Source organism: Rhinolophus sinicus, chromosome 17 (genome assembly GCF_057876585.1).
Source record: "Rhinolophus sinicus isolate RSI-liver-muscle chromosome 17, RSI-T2T, whole genome shotgun sequence".
Lineage (NCBI taxonomy): Eukaryota > Metazoa > Chordata > Mammalia > Chiroptera > Rhinolophidae > Rhinolophus > Rhinolophus sinicus.
The window spans coordinates 36,452,025-36,468,291 of record NC_142517.1 but is presented as its reverse complement, the minus strand read 5'-3'; the positions used below and the strand labels follow the sequence as shown (position 1 = coordinate 36,468,291).

The 16,267-nt window shown below is 37.0% G+C and overlaps 1 protein-coding gene across 8 annotated transcripts in view; it reads left to right on the top strand.

Moving 5' to 3' along the window:
• MECOM (MDS1 and EVI1 complex locus) overlaps nt 1-16,267 on the top strand; it is a 539,916-nt gene that overhangs the window by 262,800 nt on the left and 260,849 nt on the right. For all 8 annotated transcript variants that reach the window (XM_019735624.3, XM_019735605.3, XM_074327559.2 and 5 more), the window contains exon 2: nt 2,864-3,201. In XM_019735624.3, the coding sequence (XP_019591183.3) occupies nt 2,864-3,201 (338 nt within the window). The remainder of the gene's footprint in view (nt 1-2,863; nt 3,202-16,267) is intronic.

Sequence of the window (16,267 nt, the reverse complement as noted above, 5' to 3'; positions counted from 1 at the left end):
GGAATATGTAAAGTAACTCTGCACTTGCAGTAGTTAAGTATTAGAGTTATAGGGAGATGTTTTTATATGCTTTTAGCTGTATCACGAGTGCTAGTGAACTTTTGCTGTTCAGTTGAAGTGCAAAATCTCCCTGAAGGATAAAATTAGATAGACTTTATCAAGTGTGTTTGGATCCTGAAGTATATTTCTCTGATAATATTTCTTAGGACATTATTAAAATTGTTTGTGTTTGGAGAAAAGTATGTAATCTGCTGTGTTCTATTTCTGTGGGTTTAAAAGTGCTTGCTTTTCAGGATCAAAATAGTTTCTTGTATTTGGTAGAGATATTGATTTGGTTTAATAGTTCAATAGAATTATTTGTTAGGTTAGTTGTCTATTTGACAAGTATTTATTAAGTACCTTTATGCAGATCACTTGGAGAATTCCTAAGAAGTGTGAGTTGCAAGCCTTCCCTTCCAAAGCCTGTTTCCTTGCTGGGAATAAAACAATCACTCATATTAAACTCTAAGTAGCAATGCACAGCATTATTTGATCATCAGACCGAGGGGGAAAATTATGTAAGAATTCAAGGAAGTGGAATACTTGTGTTAAAAGGGATGGTGAGGGGACAAGTTGGGACTTGACCTGGCAGGATGACTAGAAGTTGGATGGGCAGAGGAGCAGAGATAGATAACCAGGCAGACAGAACCACAGAGAAAATGCTCACTGAGCTTAGAAGACAGGGTTAAGTTTATTCTAGCCTGGGGCCTCCTACTGAAGAGTATTAGGAATCAGAGAGAAAGTGGTTTTAAAATGACAGAGATTTTATTCCAAGACTGAGAACTTTAGATTTTACCTGCGAATACTGGGAGTTATTGGAGATTATAGTACAGGAAAATAGGTATGCTAGTAAGATAAATACTGGCTCAGTGTTGAGGGATAGTGCAAGAGGCTGCAGGTCTGGAGAGTCATTTAGAAAACTGTTAGAAAATCCAGGAATGAAAATGTGGATTTAAAAAATGGGGTGAAGGTAAAAAACATTGCAAGAAGAATGGACAGCACTTGATGGCTGAATAGACTAGAGGATGAAAGAGAGAAAATGGCCATGTTATTTGAGAACCTTGAGCATAGATAATTAGTAAAAAATAGAATTTTTAATGGAAATGGGAAGTGGGCAGGAGACTTGATTTGAGGGCAGATAATAACGTGCAAACTTTTGGAGACACTGAACCTGAATGATAATGACCTCGTATGTTGGGATAAATGTCTCATAGGTTGGGTCCTAGAGTTCAGTTCTATGCTTGGTTTAGGTGGAATTATCTCATTGTTTGAAACAAGATCCAAGTACTTTATTAGAAAGATACTTTTGCACTTACAATCACTTTGCATTTCACAAAACTTTAAGAGGAGTCAGTACTTGATGGGCAATTGTTATTGAGTGTTATAGTTAATTAATTTCTAAAATGAATCAGAGAAGGAATTGGGGCTAGAACTTGTGTTTCCTACCCTCAAGCCCAATAAACTATCTTGGAAGACTTTAGTAATTCATAGAACTGCAGGGAAGGTAGGAGCTTAAAACTCATCTAGTCCAGTCACCAACTTGAAACTAGAAGTCCTTCATATCATCCCTAACTTGTGGTTATCTAGGCTATGTTAGAAGCCCTGCGATGGTAACTTAAGGCAACCCATGTTACCTTTAGATGGCTCTGATTGAAATCGGCCTTATGATTTTAACCCCTTTTTCTTAGTTCTGCCCTGGAAGGAAGGTCTACAAATCAAACAAATCAGGTATGACTCTTAGTCCATAATCCTAGTGGACAAGAAACGTGTTTATTTGCTTTAAGATAACTAAAATCCCCATTCAGCTGGTGAACTGGTGGGAAATTCAGGCTGTCATTCTTCTTTATGCTTTTCCCCACACCCTCAATAAGTTGTAGGATGATATTAAGGTGTGACATGGTGTACTCATTCACTTGGGGTGTGGGGCTGGGCTGCTCTGGGAAGGCCTTAGAGCCCCAGTGCGGAGGGTCTCCACTCCCAGGTACTCTACCCTGCTATCCCCTCCACGGTCTTGCATTTCCCCTAGAGCACTGCATCATGTAGAGGACTTTTGTTCTCTACCCTCTTTTCAGTCTGGAGGAAACTCACTCTCTTTTTGTTGCATCCCAAGACATCCTCTTCTCCCTTTCCTTTCTGGAAAACTCACTAAATTTCTTTAATGATTTTAGCTTTCACAAATATCTGGAGGAATCAGTAGCTTCAAGTAACTTTAATTGTCTTCTTTGCGTAAGTTATTGAGGCAAGAAAATACCAAGAGCTCGGTGATGTGTTTGAAATGGGAAAGGAAAAACAGAGAAAGAACAAACATAAATTAATATTCCAATAAATAATCCTACCACACAAATGTAAGCCTTGTTGCACATGGCAGCCTTTGGAATCTTTGACAATTCTCCTACAATTCAGTCTAAGATACTGTTTCACAATATAACTTTCTAATACAATGTAAAATGCTATCAGCTCCCAATTTGGGATGGTTTGTGTGGTTGTAGGTTCACATAAGTTTATTTCTTATCTCTGCTTTATTCAGATCAATAATTAAATTGTTGATTGTTTCCCAGATGGATGATGGATTGAGCTGGTCCATGAGAGTATTATTGACAGTTGAAGATTAGCTCATTTGATTTATGGATTCACTGTAGATAAACTAAAGAGGTGATAATCCTGCCTCCCCCATCTGTGAATAATAGAGATCATAATGCAGGCATATTTTAACAATGGTCTTCCCTAGTTTATCTTCAAAGAACAATGTTATAAGGTAACTACTGAGCTGTGGAATTTTGTCTCTTTTATATTAGTAGGAATTCATGAAGTTATTTATTCGCAGGTAATGAGTGTGTATATGGCAGCTACCCTGAAATTCCTTTGGAAGAAATGCCAGATGCAGATGGAGTAGCCAGCACGCCCTCCCTCAATATTCAAGAGCCATGCTCTCCAGCCACATCCAGCGAAGCATTCACTCCAAAAGAGGGCTCTCCTTACAAAGCCCCCATCTACATCCCAGACGATATCCCCATTCCTGCTGAGTTTGAACTTCGAGAGTCAAATATGCCTGGAGCGGGACTAGGAATATGGACCAAAAGGAAGATTGAAGCAGGTGAAAAGTTTGGGCCATATGTGGGAGAGCAGAGGTCAAACCTGAAAGACCCCAGTTATGGATGGGAGGTAAGAATATATTTTGAGTTAACATATATATTCAGATGTATAAAGAAGAGTTTACGTTTTAAGTGGCCATAACATAAGCAAATTTCATTTGTTGCAAAATGCCTTCAAATAGATCTTTAAGCAGTGAACCTCCTTTACAGTGTCACTTCTTGATAGAAACAAAGTGTTGCTGAAAGGTATATATATATATATATATATATATATATATATATATATATATATATATATATGGCATGACAGAAAGAAACTCAACTAATGAATGGTCAAATAATAGTACCAACTTGAAAAACATCCCAAAGGAAACAAAGATAATTTTTATAGTTAACGTTTAGAAACATTGTATATGGACATCCGTATAGTACGCAGCATAAACAAACAGATGTCATCATATGATATGTTTATTGTATTTTCTTTGAGGGGTGGTTTGGAATAGATTGGAGGAAATATTTGTTTTTTCCATTTTGTGGATGAGTTAATGTGGTTTTACTTTTGTGCTACATATTTCTTTTGCTCTGTGTTCTTCTAATTTATTTTGCCTCTCTTGTGAAAATCCTGCTTTGATTCTACAGCTTCCAGAATATGTGCACTGTCCTGAATTCTGTGATTATTCTTTATAGTCAAATTGATTTAATGAATAATTCATGCATAAAAATGACAGCAAAAAGCAATATGAAAGTCAGTCACTAATTTTAGCCATTCGTTTCACAGAACCCATCTGACAATATTTAAGAATAAGAAGTTATTGTCTCATTACAAAGTCTAAGTAAATTATATTTCCATAAGGACAGGTGACTAGGTTATTCTTCTGAGTTTCTAATTTTTTTGTATAGATTCAGTAGCTATATAAACTTCCTGTTCATTTTTTGTAAGTTGAAAATTTTTTAGTTAAATCATAGCATCATAATTTTTGGAAAATTTGGTCTATATCTGAAAAGCTTGTAGGCAATTTCTATATTAGCAAGGAAGTTGTTTTCGGAGATGTGATCAACCTTCAGTTTCATAGTATTCCAGTTAGACAGAAATTGGATAAAATAGATTTATTTGATACGTTTTCTTAATATTTATGATCATTAATAGAATATTTGGTCAGCTTTTTAAATTAAAATAAATATGCAGTGCATTCAGGACTTAATTTCAAATATTTGTCTGTTTGCTTTCTATGTGTCCCCTTGTGAAATCGGTTCAAAATGCTATGATAACAAATCTTGTTAAAATTCTGAAATACCAAAAGTTAATATCTGGATTTGACATGATGACAACGCAGAAATCCTTCCTTAGTTTTGTTCTTAGCCACAGCTCTGGTAAAGTTGTGGTGCAGCTATCTTGCCTTTAGACTTGTATATTGATAAGAGATTTTTAAAACTTCACTGTAGCATTAACTGATATGTGAGTTGAATACATTTTAAACCAAATGCGTAGAACTTGACGTCATTATTGTTCTCCTTAAAATAATGGCTAAAAACATTCTAATAATAAGTAACTCATTAAACTTTTATTACAAAATCTCCAGAGTTAAACAACAAGTGCAGTACTGGTCAAAATTATCCAGAAGGCTTGGAATAAAACAAGGCTTAATAATGAAATTATTTTGCAATTACAGGGTTGGTAAATACAGGACTGTACCTCTTTAAACAGGATGCCTATGGAATGGGCGACGAACCTAGGCAAATTTTTGCGGTTAGAGGAAATTTAAAAACAATTAGTTTTTTTCTCCTTAGAATAAAATGTCTTCAACATATACGAGGGCAAATATTTACCTTGAGAAATGTAAAATACTTATTTTCCTTATGTCAAAACCAAGTAGTGTTTTATTGCTTGGAATTCAAGATACCTCTACAAATCGTTCATGACTCTGGCTAAAGGTCACCTATTCCCTTTCTTTCTTTTACAAAGTCAGTTCATTGTCAGTTTAGCAGTTTTCTTCACCATTTTAATGGTTACCTTTAATTTGAGAGTGTGGATTGTGTGTTCTAGATGCATTATGAACAAAACTAGAAAAAGGGCTTTTAGCAAAATTGTTATCCATGGAGGAGAGCTCTTGAGTCTAGATTTTTTTTTTCTTTTTTTTGCTCTTACCCTAGTTAATACAAAATCCAATCGTGATCACCAAGGGCACTTTCACAAAGGCATCTCACCCTACTCCTGCATGCTCAGTTTTCATTGTTCTCATGTCATATTTGCCCTCAACTGTAGCTGATTTCTCCCGTTTGGTTAGAGAGATAATTGTGATTAACCAGCAGAACCTCTGTTTTGATACTCCCTCAATTGAAAAAATAAAGGCCTTAGGCCAAGGGGGGGGGGGAACATGAACAAAGGGAATCCAGATTCAGCAAGCATTTATTGAGTACCTACTGTGCATCAGTTTCTGTACTAAATATTTTCCCAATAGAAACCCAGCTCTTGTAGCTGAACAAATCATTGCAATCTTCACTCCAGCACTCTCCTTGCTATTTTTCCCCTACAAAGCTTCTCTCCTTGTACATTTCCTGTATAATAACGTATATAACCATCTGTCTAGTTGCTCAAGCCAAACAAATGGGTCGTCTTTGACTTCACTCTTTCCCACACCAAGCATGTCTGATTCATACTTCTATCAAGCCTCCATTCTTTGCACACATTGGTCTCCCCACCTTGGAACCTCTTTTTCCTTCCCATCCTTAGCAAATTTCTATTCATTCCTCAAGTTCTCTTCTTGCATGACACCATCTCTGACCTTTCTAGTCACAATTTAGTACTGCTTAAATGTCCAACTGTAGCACCAATAAATCCATTTACTAAAGAACTTTAAATATTGCACAGCATTCAGATTGTTTGCCTAGCTTCCTTAGTAGAGCAACATTTCCTTGAAGAGCTTGAATAACTGTGTTCTCTAAGTGCAATGTCTTAATTGTGTTCTATCTGTGGTGCCTGTGGTGCTGTCTAATGCTAAGTATATTACCTGAGATAACTAGACTGAATTAGTCAACTCAAGCTGCTGTAACAAAATACTATAGACTAGATGGCTTAAACAACAGAAATTAATTTTGTCACAATTCTGGAAGCCAGAAAGTCCAAGATCAAGGTTCCAGGTGATTTGGTTTCTGGTGAAGACTCTCTTTCTGGCTTGTAGATGGCTGCCTTCTTGCTCTGTCTTCATATGGCCAATCCTAGGTGGATGTATCCACACAAACACACAAGGCGAGAGAGGGAGAGAAGAAGAGGGAGAGAGAGTGGGAGAAGGAGAGGGAGAGGGAGAGGGAGAGGGAGAGGGAGAGGGAGAGAGAACTAGTTTTCTCTGGTGTCTCTTCTTATAATGGCATTAATCCTATTAGATCAGGACCCTACCAGTATGACTTCATTTAACCTCAATTCCTACCTAAAGGCCTGATCTCCAAATAAAGTCACCTTGGGTCTAGGGCTTCACATATGAATTTGGGGAGGACTCAGTTAGTCCATAACACAGACATGTGAAAAGTAATTGTTCAATAAAAGAATGAGTGAAAGAATGAAACAATGAATGAATGATGTAGGAGGCAAGGAGTGGGGACTGAGGGAGGTCCATGGAAAAGTTAGAATCTTGACTTCAGACTTGTAGGATCAAGTCTTAGCTCTGCCACCACTGTGCAATTCTAGGAAAACTACTCACAATCAGTTAGTTCCTGCATTTTTATGTGACCAATGGGACAATATTAACTGTTCATATCATTAGTTGTTATGTAATTAAAATTAAGTAAAGAGATATGGTAGTCTCTTAAAACGAGAAAGCTCAACGATAGTATTGCAATTAGGGGCCACTTTTTTGAAACCTAGTTAAATAATTTTTAAAAAGTTAAATATACTTAACTTTTTAAAAATCGCTTTTAAAAATCATGTGAGTTTATATTTTAAAAAAGTAGGATATTTTTGAAAATATCATTTATAAACCAAAATATACAGTTAGGGAAAGTAAGCCATAGATATCAAAAACAACTTATGTATGATTTCCCCCAAACCAGTATGGATTTAATAAAAAGAAACTTTAAAAATAATATTCAAGTTTGGCAGCGATTGCCACTTTGCTATGCATATGAATAGTTTTTCACAAAAAGATCTTCAGAGGCTGGGGAGAGCTTGATTGTCTCTAGGATCTGAAAATAATTACTGATAGAATGCTTCTTCCTAGATTTAGAACTTTAGAGGCATTGATTAAGTGAATAATAATAATGATAATAATAAAGAAATTCTGTTGGTTCAAAATGAGAGTTTTCTGGTATGTTTCCTTCTAAAGATGACCATTGTGTGATAACATGGGGATTACATGGCAGCGCAGAGGAGAGCAGGCTTCTGGAGTAAGAATTCCCAGGCTTAGATCCTCTACAAGGCTCTGTCTGCTAGTTGAGGGATTTGGAATAAGTTACTTAATTTGTTACCCCTACATTTATTTACATGTAACCCAGTGATAATAAATGTACCTATCCAATTAGGGTTTTTGTTGTATGTTAAAAGCCTACCAAAGAGCCTTCCACCTGGTAGAAATGCTCAATAAAGGTGAACAACCACCACCACCACAAAAGCTTGGCTGAAATAAAGATCTAGCACAGAATCACTAGATAAGGCAAAGGCCAGTTATGTTTTATTGATTGATTTTAATAAATTATTACTCTTTCTCCCACTTCTTGTTTCCTAGAAATTTAATTATCTCCAGGATAGTCTAATTATGTGACTCTGGTTTGTTGAAAAGGAAGCACTGATTGTTTCCTAATTAACAATTAAAACAAGGATTCAGGAGAGATTCATAAATTTCTTTTTAAACCAAGGGTAATTTGGGTGGCATATTTTGTAATAGCCTGACATAGGTCAATGGAAAAACAGTGTGAAATTTTATTTCTTTGGAATAGTAACATTTGACACATTTTCTTTGCTTATCTTTGTTATCATTGGTCATCACGAAACTGTACAGGTAGATGTAAGTCAATTGATGATGTACCTACTAGGTGCCAAACCCTCTGTTTCATCCATCTCACCCCAAATTGCTCCAGATTATTGATCAGTTAAAATACCAGGTAGGAACTTAGCTTTTCTTTTTATCCCCTCAAGCATACATATATTCAGACATTGAAAAATAATGACATGAGTGGACAGTAAATTTCTCTTATGTTCTGTTAAGTATAAGGGAAGGAATAGTGGAAAGAGATTTTACTGGAGTCAGAAATTCATTAAATAATTTTGATGCAGTGCTTTGACAATACATTATGTTCTAGCAATGTAATCCTGAAATGTGATATTACAATGAATGTGTGCCTCCCTATATCATTTTAAAAGAAATAGTTCTCACATTTATAAGTTTGATTTTGAGTTCTGCAGTGATTCCTTACTTACTGAAACATGCAATCTATATGTTAGCTGAAACAGGAATATCCATTAAAATAACAAGAGCAACATCATACTTTCAAGAAGTCTAACACTGAGTTCAGAGTCAGGAAGCTGACGATCAAGTAATGTATGTTTGGTAATAAATAGAAATGGGGTAATTTGGAATTTTAGAGATATGCTCAGGTATCTTTGAATGGCAATATTTTCCCCCTAGTTCCCTCTAGGTCTGCTTGGGCCAAAAATGAATTTTACCTGGTCTTTCAGAGAAAAACATTTACTCATTAATGAGAAAGCAAGTGCCCTTGACAAGTTGTATATCCGTAGACCTAGATAACTAAGAATTGAGGACTTCTGTCTTAATTTTGAAATGAATTGATTCCAATAGAGGGGATGACTACCAAGTATCCAAAAGGTTTTTTTTTTTTTTTTAAATGGGTAGTTAAGAAAGAGAAATGTAATCTAATAGTAAATTTATATTACCATAAAAGCTTACATTATAAAGTATTAAGTTTTTGCAATATTATTAAAAGATGGCAAATATAGTTTGGATAGTCAATTTTACTTTGTGAAGAATTAAGAACTGGGAAAATGGAAAGAAAAGATGTGAGGTTTAGTTAATACTATGTCCCTGAACATGATTGTCATGTAATAGACTCTCTTAGAATATAATGAAATCAAGAAAAGGGGATACAATTTGTTTTACCCAGCTGTACTCCCATACATAGTAGAAACAAAATACATAGTAGAAACACACAGCATACATAGTAGAAACAAAATCTGTGGTTGTTGAAAGAAAAAAGAAGTTACTCTGCTGAAGCACCATGAACTATCTCTAGTTTTGACCTAGGCTCAAGAGGGACCCCTATTTTCTGTGAAGAGCTCAGAAGTCCCCTTACCTCTCCCACCTATGCTCTGTCAATACCAGGGAGCTCATCTTATACTTTCTTCCATGAAAGGTATCGATGGAGTTCAGCATGTCTGCTCTTCCTGTTGCTGTTTTTGTACTTCCAAAGTGCTGTCAGTGAGGTGGGCAAGTCTGGTATAAAAATATTTGTAAAAGTTCCCCAAGTGTCAGGAGTCTTTTGTTTTACTCTAAGTCTTGGTGATCAACTAGAATTTGTGTGTAAGTCACTCACTTTTCAAAAAAATATTGGGTGATTTTCTCCCAGTTAGGAACCCTTATGTAAGTTGTTAGCGTATCCCACAAAATGGTTGAAAATGAGTTTCTTTTATTATTTATTTGCCCCCATATTTTCATGATTATTTCTCCCCTCTTTAGTTACTAAATCAATAGTAAAACTCATGGGTTCAAAACAATGAAATGTTCAGGAAAGGTCCTCTTTTAATATATTTGACAACTGGTTCTAGGATTTGGTCAATCCAGGAGCAGAGAGTCTTCTTAATGCTTCATTACTCTAGAGTATTTTGTTGGGACCACGGCGTCAGGATGTTCTATTCTCTGAGCTCTTCCCTTGAATATAAATTAGAAAGAAGTGGGAACTAATAGGAAGCAACTGATTCAAGTATATCTTAGAAGAATAAAAGAGTTGGGGCAACTTCTTTGCTTCCCAAGTTTGTTTAGTGTAGCAATATGGGGAGAATTTGTTTCAACAATGATAGGTGGGTAGCATGGAGAAATGGGGACACAGAGGGGACTTGACGCTATTTCATTTGAGCAGGAAATAAAAATTTTTATTAATGTAACATTTTAGCTTCTCGAAATGTATTTACATTGATAGAATCATAGAATAATTTTGATAAAGTACTTTTCCTTACACAGATTTCTATCTAAGAATTTAAAAAATGAATTAGTATTTCAGTTAGAGGAAAATTCAGTAAATAAATGCTATCCTCATTTTTGCTCCAGTATATCTTTTGGCTTTTCGTGAAGTAGCTGATGCTGAATATATGTAAGTATTGTATACTTTTAGTGAACATTTTCTCCCTAACAATTAGTAGGATTGTCAAGCCAAAAAAAATCACAAGAGCAAGAAGTGGTCAGCTATCGTTATGACAAAAAATAAGATAAAAAGACATGTGTGTGTGTGTGTGTGTGTGTGTGTGTGTGTGTGTGAATTTGTCATTTCTTTTAAGTTGATATTTGATATAACAAGATTTTAGTACAACACAAGAAATTTGACAGTACCTTTGTTAGGAAGGCATCTTTGCTCATACTGATAGAAGGGAAACAAACATTACACAGAAAGAGCTTGCCTCACTTAGAAGCTCATACCACAGCTTTGGTCCATATGACCAAAGGAGAAATTTCAGAGATATCTTCTAGAGGAGCATTCATGGCCAGAAACAAGACAAACAGGTTCAAGAACAATTAAAAGTTTATTCTATGATTGTTGGTCACGTCACCTGCTCCCGATATCTACTCCTTCCGGATCCAAACCCTCGCAATTATTAAGCATTTATTCCATCAGCTTTCAGACCAGACTTTTATTACACCAGTTAAATGCTACCCAAAGCAAAAAATAATTTGTTTGCACCACTTAACCTAATCCTACGAAGTCGGTTGTAGAATGTCATCTGATACAGAAACAGTGTCTCTGCAATCCACACTGCACAACCTACAGACACACACACACACACACACACACACACACACACACACACACACCCCTTCTTAAGTTTTTTAATTGATCATCTTGGAATCAATTTTGCGTTCTGGATCTAAGCATTTTGGATGATGCTGGTCCCTGTTGCTTTTCCTATGTAACCCATATAAAGTTGGGTGCTTTAGGGTTCCACCTTGGTAGTCACTATAAACAAAGAAACAAACAAACAGAAGCCCAGTAACCTCTCCACCCCTCGAAAAAGTTAAAAAACAAAATCAATCTCTTTTAGAAACATCAAAGGGGGATTGCATTTATAATGTCATGCAAAACTTAAACCCTTTCTCCCTATACATGTCTGTCACTCACTTTCTTACTCTTTCAGTATCTCAACACACCCAGCAGATGCTAACCTCTGCTCTGAAATCTTTCTTCTTCCTGCCACACCTACACCTAGAGTTTTCTTTATGTGTGGGAAATATGCATATATTTCCTATGACTTATTTTCCGTGGGTATTGGCCAGTCAGTTCCTGCCACAGATCCATGAGTGGTGGGCACCTTTGCGCCTCCTACCAACTGGCTGACAGTGGTATTTTCCTCTGACACTGCAGTTGACCTCCCAGGCTGCCCAGGTGTGCCTGGCATGGCACAGAAACCTCAGTTTGTTGGCAGGCACAGGTGTGGATGATTTGTTTTTTCTTTTTTCATTTGTTTAGATTCTTGAGGTAGGAATTCAGCAGGTGTGTGATGCCAGCAGAGACTATCCACTCTGGCACAGAGGCCAGCTGTCCACAGAAAAGATGTTCTTGTTGGTCTCACAACACTGCCAGCTTGAATCCCTGATTTCCTGGAAACCTCACCCAAGGTCAAGACTCTGCCTAACCACTGAGTTAGGGTAAGCTCATCTCGATAGATGAGCATCAAGAGTCTCCTTACGTGAACCTAGTCTACATGTAGGAGCAGGTTGCCTGGCTCTGCCCTCATATCTTTTCTCTTCTGTTTTTTTTTTTTCCCCCCTAACTTGAGCTGGTATCATCTCAATTATAGGGATATAGGGAATCCTGGACTTGATTCCCAAAGAGACATACAAGTATACCGTGTTAGGATGCTGTTGTTGATGTATAAATTTATGCTCATTTGATTGAGACTAAACAGTAGGAGCACAGATGGAGAACGATTCTGTGTGCAGTTCTTCCATCTACTTGGCGATCTCCTCAGGGAGTCACTAAGCCTCGGACCCAATCAGTTCAGTTTAGGGCAAGATAAACTTGGAGATCATTGCAGACCTTGTCCAGCTTTAGTGAAAGGGTGGGAGGAAGTTAACGATGGTGATACTGTTTGAAGAAACCAGATAGCTAGAGAAGGAGGTAACCAGAAGCCCTTCGGTCAGTGTACGTCAGCAGGGTGGGGCTGGAGCTATTGAACCTTTCCCTCTTCTCACCCTCTGTAACCTAGCAAAGCACTTGCACAATGGCTTCTCTTGGCTAGGTCGTGGTATCTAAAGAAATAAATACAAGCACTTTAGAGTACTCAGTTTTCCTTTGTCACAGACCCTTCCCAGTTTTTCTCTTTAGAGTCAAACTTGGAGTTTATTTGATGTTGATTTTATTTGCATACATATAATACAAGTGGGGGTTTGGGGACAGGGAGGCCACACAGCAATTTGACCTCTGGTGCCTGTACCTCTCTGAATATAGGCATTGGTCATCTATTCCCTTTAGGTAACACAAATGCAGCACAATGCAATGGGGACACGTGTCAGGGGAGTGTTTGTCTCAAAGGGCAGGAGATGGCATCTGTAAACCAGGCTTGGGGAAAGGGGGTGTCACGTGTGAGTATCAGATAGGGAGTAGACTAGTCTTTCACCCTGCATCTAAACCTTTTATAATACAGATATTTATGTTAACATACATTTGATCTAATGTCACTAGCCAAATAGAACTGATGGTAATAATCCAAAGAAGTAAACATTAAACATCATATGAACCATTAAAATCAGTTTTACAGCTGTTATCCTTCTGTAGCGACATTTCATATGGTTGTCGTTAGCTATTGCTAATATATTACTTTAATTGTAGCACCTTTTGAGAAGCTAGTTCTTCTGTAATAACAAAAAAGTGAGATTAAAACCCTTACATGGAGCTCCAGGATTGAGAATGGTCAGTCATATGTCCAGAATTTGATTAGAACTTACTTTATATCCAAATTGTTATCCCCCTTAAGAGACCAGGAAGGATTACAACTAGCTCTGTTGCCCCATGGATGATACTCAAAAAGATAAAGAATTATCATTGTATTTAATACAAGAACTGACAAGCCATCATAATTCTTTCCATTAAGTAAATATGTTAGAGAAATTTATTATGAAATGACACATTATGCGAGCCAGGAATCAAAGATGACATCCTTGCATTAAATACGGTAGATGCCATTAAGGAAAACAGTCAATATGTCACCAAGCCATGGCCTGTAAAAATTAAATTGATTTGGTAAATGTAAGTAAGATAGATCTGTTTGCTTTCATCATCAATTTTGAGTGGGTGAACAGGTGATGTCACCAACCTGGGAGCGATAAAGATGCAGGACCATCTGGAAAGGCAGGTGATGAATGGGCAACTGCTTTTGGATAGTGACAGTGCTGTGGTACTTTGTCACTTGGGATGCAGTACTTAATAACTTTTCAATACCATCATAATAAATTTCACTGCCTTATTAATATAGAAATGGTGAGTTATTACCATGATGGTGAGTGTAAATAACTGGAGATGCAGCCGTCAAAAGCTGATTGTTTGGGCATGTTTCTTTAAGCAACACAGTTGACTCGTGATAATCAACCTATGTCTATACCAGTAGAGTTTATTGCACTTGTCAAAGGAAAAAGTAGTATTATTCAAAATTATATGAAGTCGTAATAAACAAGTTTAATATATTATCAGACTTTTCCTGTAAGTTTTCAAACACGAGGCAGTAAATCATTTTTAATAATGTCTTTTCATGTAAAATAATGTCCTTATGCAGTAATAATGTCCTTTCTTAAGTATTAACAAAACAGTCGACTTCTTTGTACGTGTTTTAAAGGGTATTTTTATTTGTACTTTTCAATCATTGGAAAACTGCAGAATGAAATCCTTTTGCAAATAAAGAGCTAAGGCAGGAACCTTAGACTGTTTCATTAACAAGCTCGAAAGTTGCTGAGTACAGGCCATGTCACACGTTTCCATTTTAATTGAACAGATGTACTTAAGGGTAAACCACAGCAAACGAAATACAGACAAAATTATAAACACGTGTCACTATGATGTGGGCAGGAAAGAGCCGCTGATGAGCATCTGTGTGTATTTTATGAAGCCAAAGAGTGCCACTTCATAAGTTCGTCACTGATGTCTCCAGTTTAATGAGGAGAAACAAAATATGTAGATAGGTGTAAGTTGAAGATGAATTACTAGATCAATCACTTAGCACCGTTCAGGGTGTCTGTCATTGTGCGGTGGGAAAATAATTAGATCTGGGATGCTGCCCTTATTTATATACCGGTGTTCAGTCTGGGATGGAATATGGAAGACTTCCTCTTTATGTCACTGTGGTCTTTATATTGTTTCTTGGCCAGACTGACTTTTACTTCTGACAGTGTCTTTCAGGCTGCAGTCTGCCAGCCTCTTAAATGAAATGCCTCTCCGCCATTTCTATTACTGCTGAAAAGAGAGCCAGCAGTCTATTAACAGGCAATAAAGTTCAGGAAGCCCAGGACTCATTTCTTGGGTCAGAGGTGAAAATTGCATACTAAATGAAACAAAGGTGTGCCTTGATCGCTCGAGAAGCAGCGCTAGAAAGAACACACGTGTTGTTAGCTAGAAGTCTCCTACTTAAAGGGAAAGGAATAATCGTAATAATGTTGGCCAATGGAGTTAAGTACTCAGTTGAGAGAAATTATATCAATCTGACAAATATAGCCTTCACTGGAGATAAAGTCTCTAATGACCTTAAATGCATATATTTATCATTTAATTCAGCAAGCCAATTCCCTTGGGCTTTTGACCAATGACATTTCCCCTAAAGTTTAGAATTTTTTTACTAGCCCAGAGAATAATGGCCATTTGTCAGAGGGTTCCAAAGCTAAATGCAGTTGGAAGCAAAGAACAGGAGAGAAAAAAAAAAGGCTAATAGAGTCTTTCCACCTCAGAGAATATTAATATGAAGTTTTATTGATGCAAGAGCTGCAGTGTTTCGTGGCTGAACAGTAGGTGGCAGACATTGTAGTGAAGAAATGGGGAAATTTTAATCTAAGCTATCCTCATCTGATTTCATTAACTTCCAAATATGTCATCAGTGTGCACGGCACATGAATTTGCAAAAAAAAAAAAAAAAAAAAAAAAAAAGAACACTAAATAGTTATGAAATGTGTTAGCCGAATGTGGAAAAATCAAAAGGATCCTACAGCAACAGAAGCAAAAGGTCTAATGTTTCATCAGGTAAAGTGTGTGTGAAACGCAAAAGGCCAAAGAATAAAGGGGCCCTTGTGCATGGTGGGCTTTTCCTCACTGTTTTTCTTGGTCTCAACTTGATGAAGTGTATTAGTGATATGCACGAAGCACTGTGACTCCTGTATCTCCCTTTGTGAGATTGTCCATGCCTTTGTTCATGCTGTCAGTCAGTTGTTCTTTCTCTTGGGCAGCCACATTGGTAACCACAGGATCTACTTGCAAATAGATTTTTGTAAAACCATATTATCCTTTAGTCGTTTACTGCTTCTTCCCACCCCCTTCCCTCAACAATCTGGCCATTCATGTGGCATGGCTCCCTTGCTTGCTTCTTTGTCATACGTCTAGTGGTTTGTGTTTCAGGGAGGCCGATTCCTGACCTGGGAGCCAGGAATCTTGACTTGCCTCAGCTCTGACTTAGGACCTTGGAAAAGTCACCTGGCTTTGTTCTCTACAGTCTCACTGAGGTCTATTTGAGCTCTGATTTTCTGAGTCTTCAAATTCTGTCTCATACACTTGATCTTTACTGCTTTTTATCCTAGGACGTGCTCTATGTTTTCATGGTTTTAGAGATTTTATATATATTGGGGCCATGTTTTGCTCTTTGCACTCAGGGAAGAATACAAATTAACTGTTGTTTTATAATTTCTCTTGTATTAAACTCATATAATTATGTTTTGTAAACCTGAACTCAA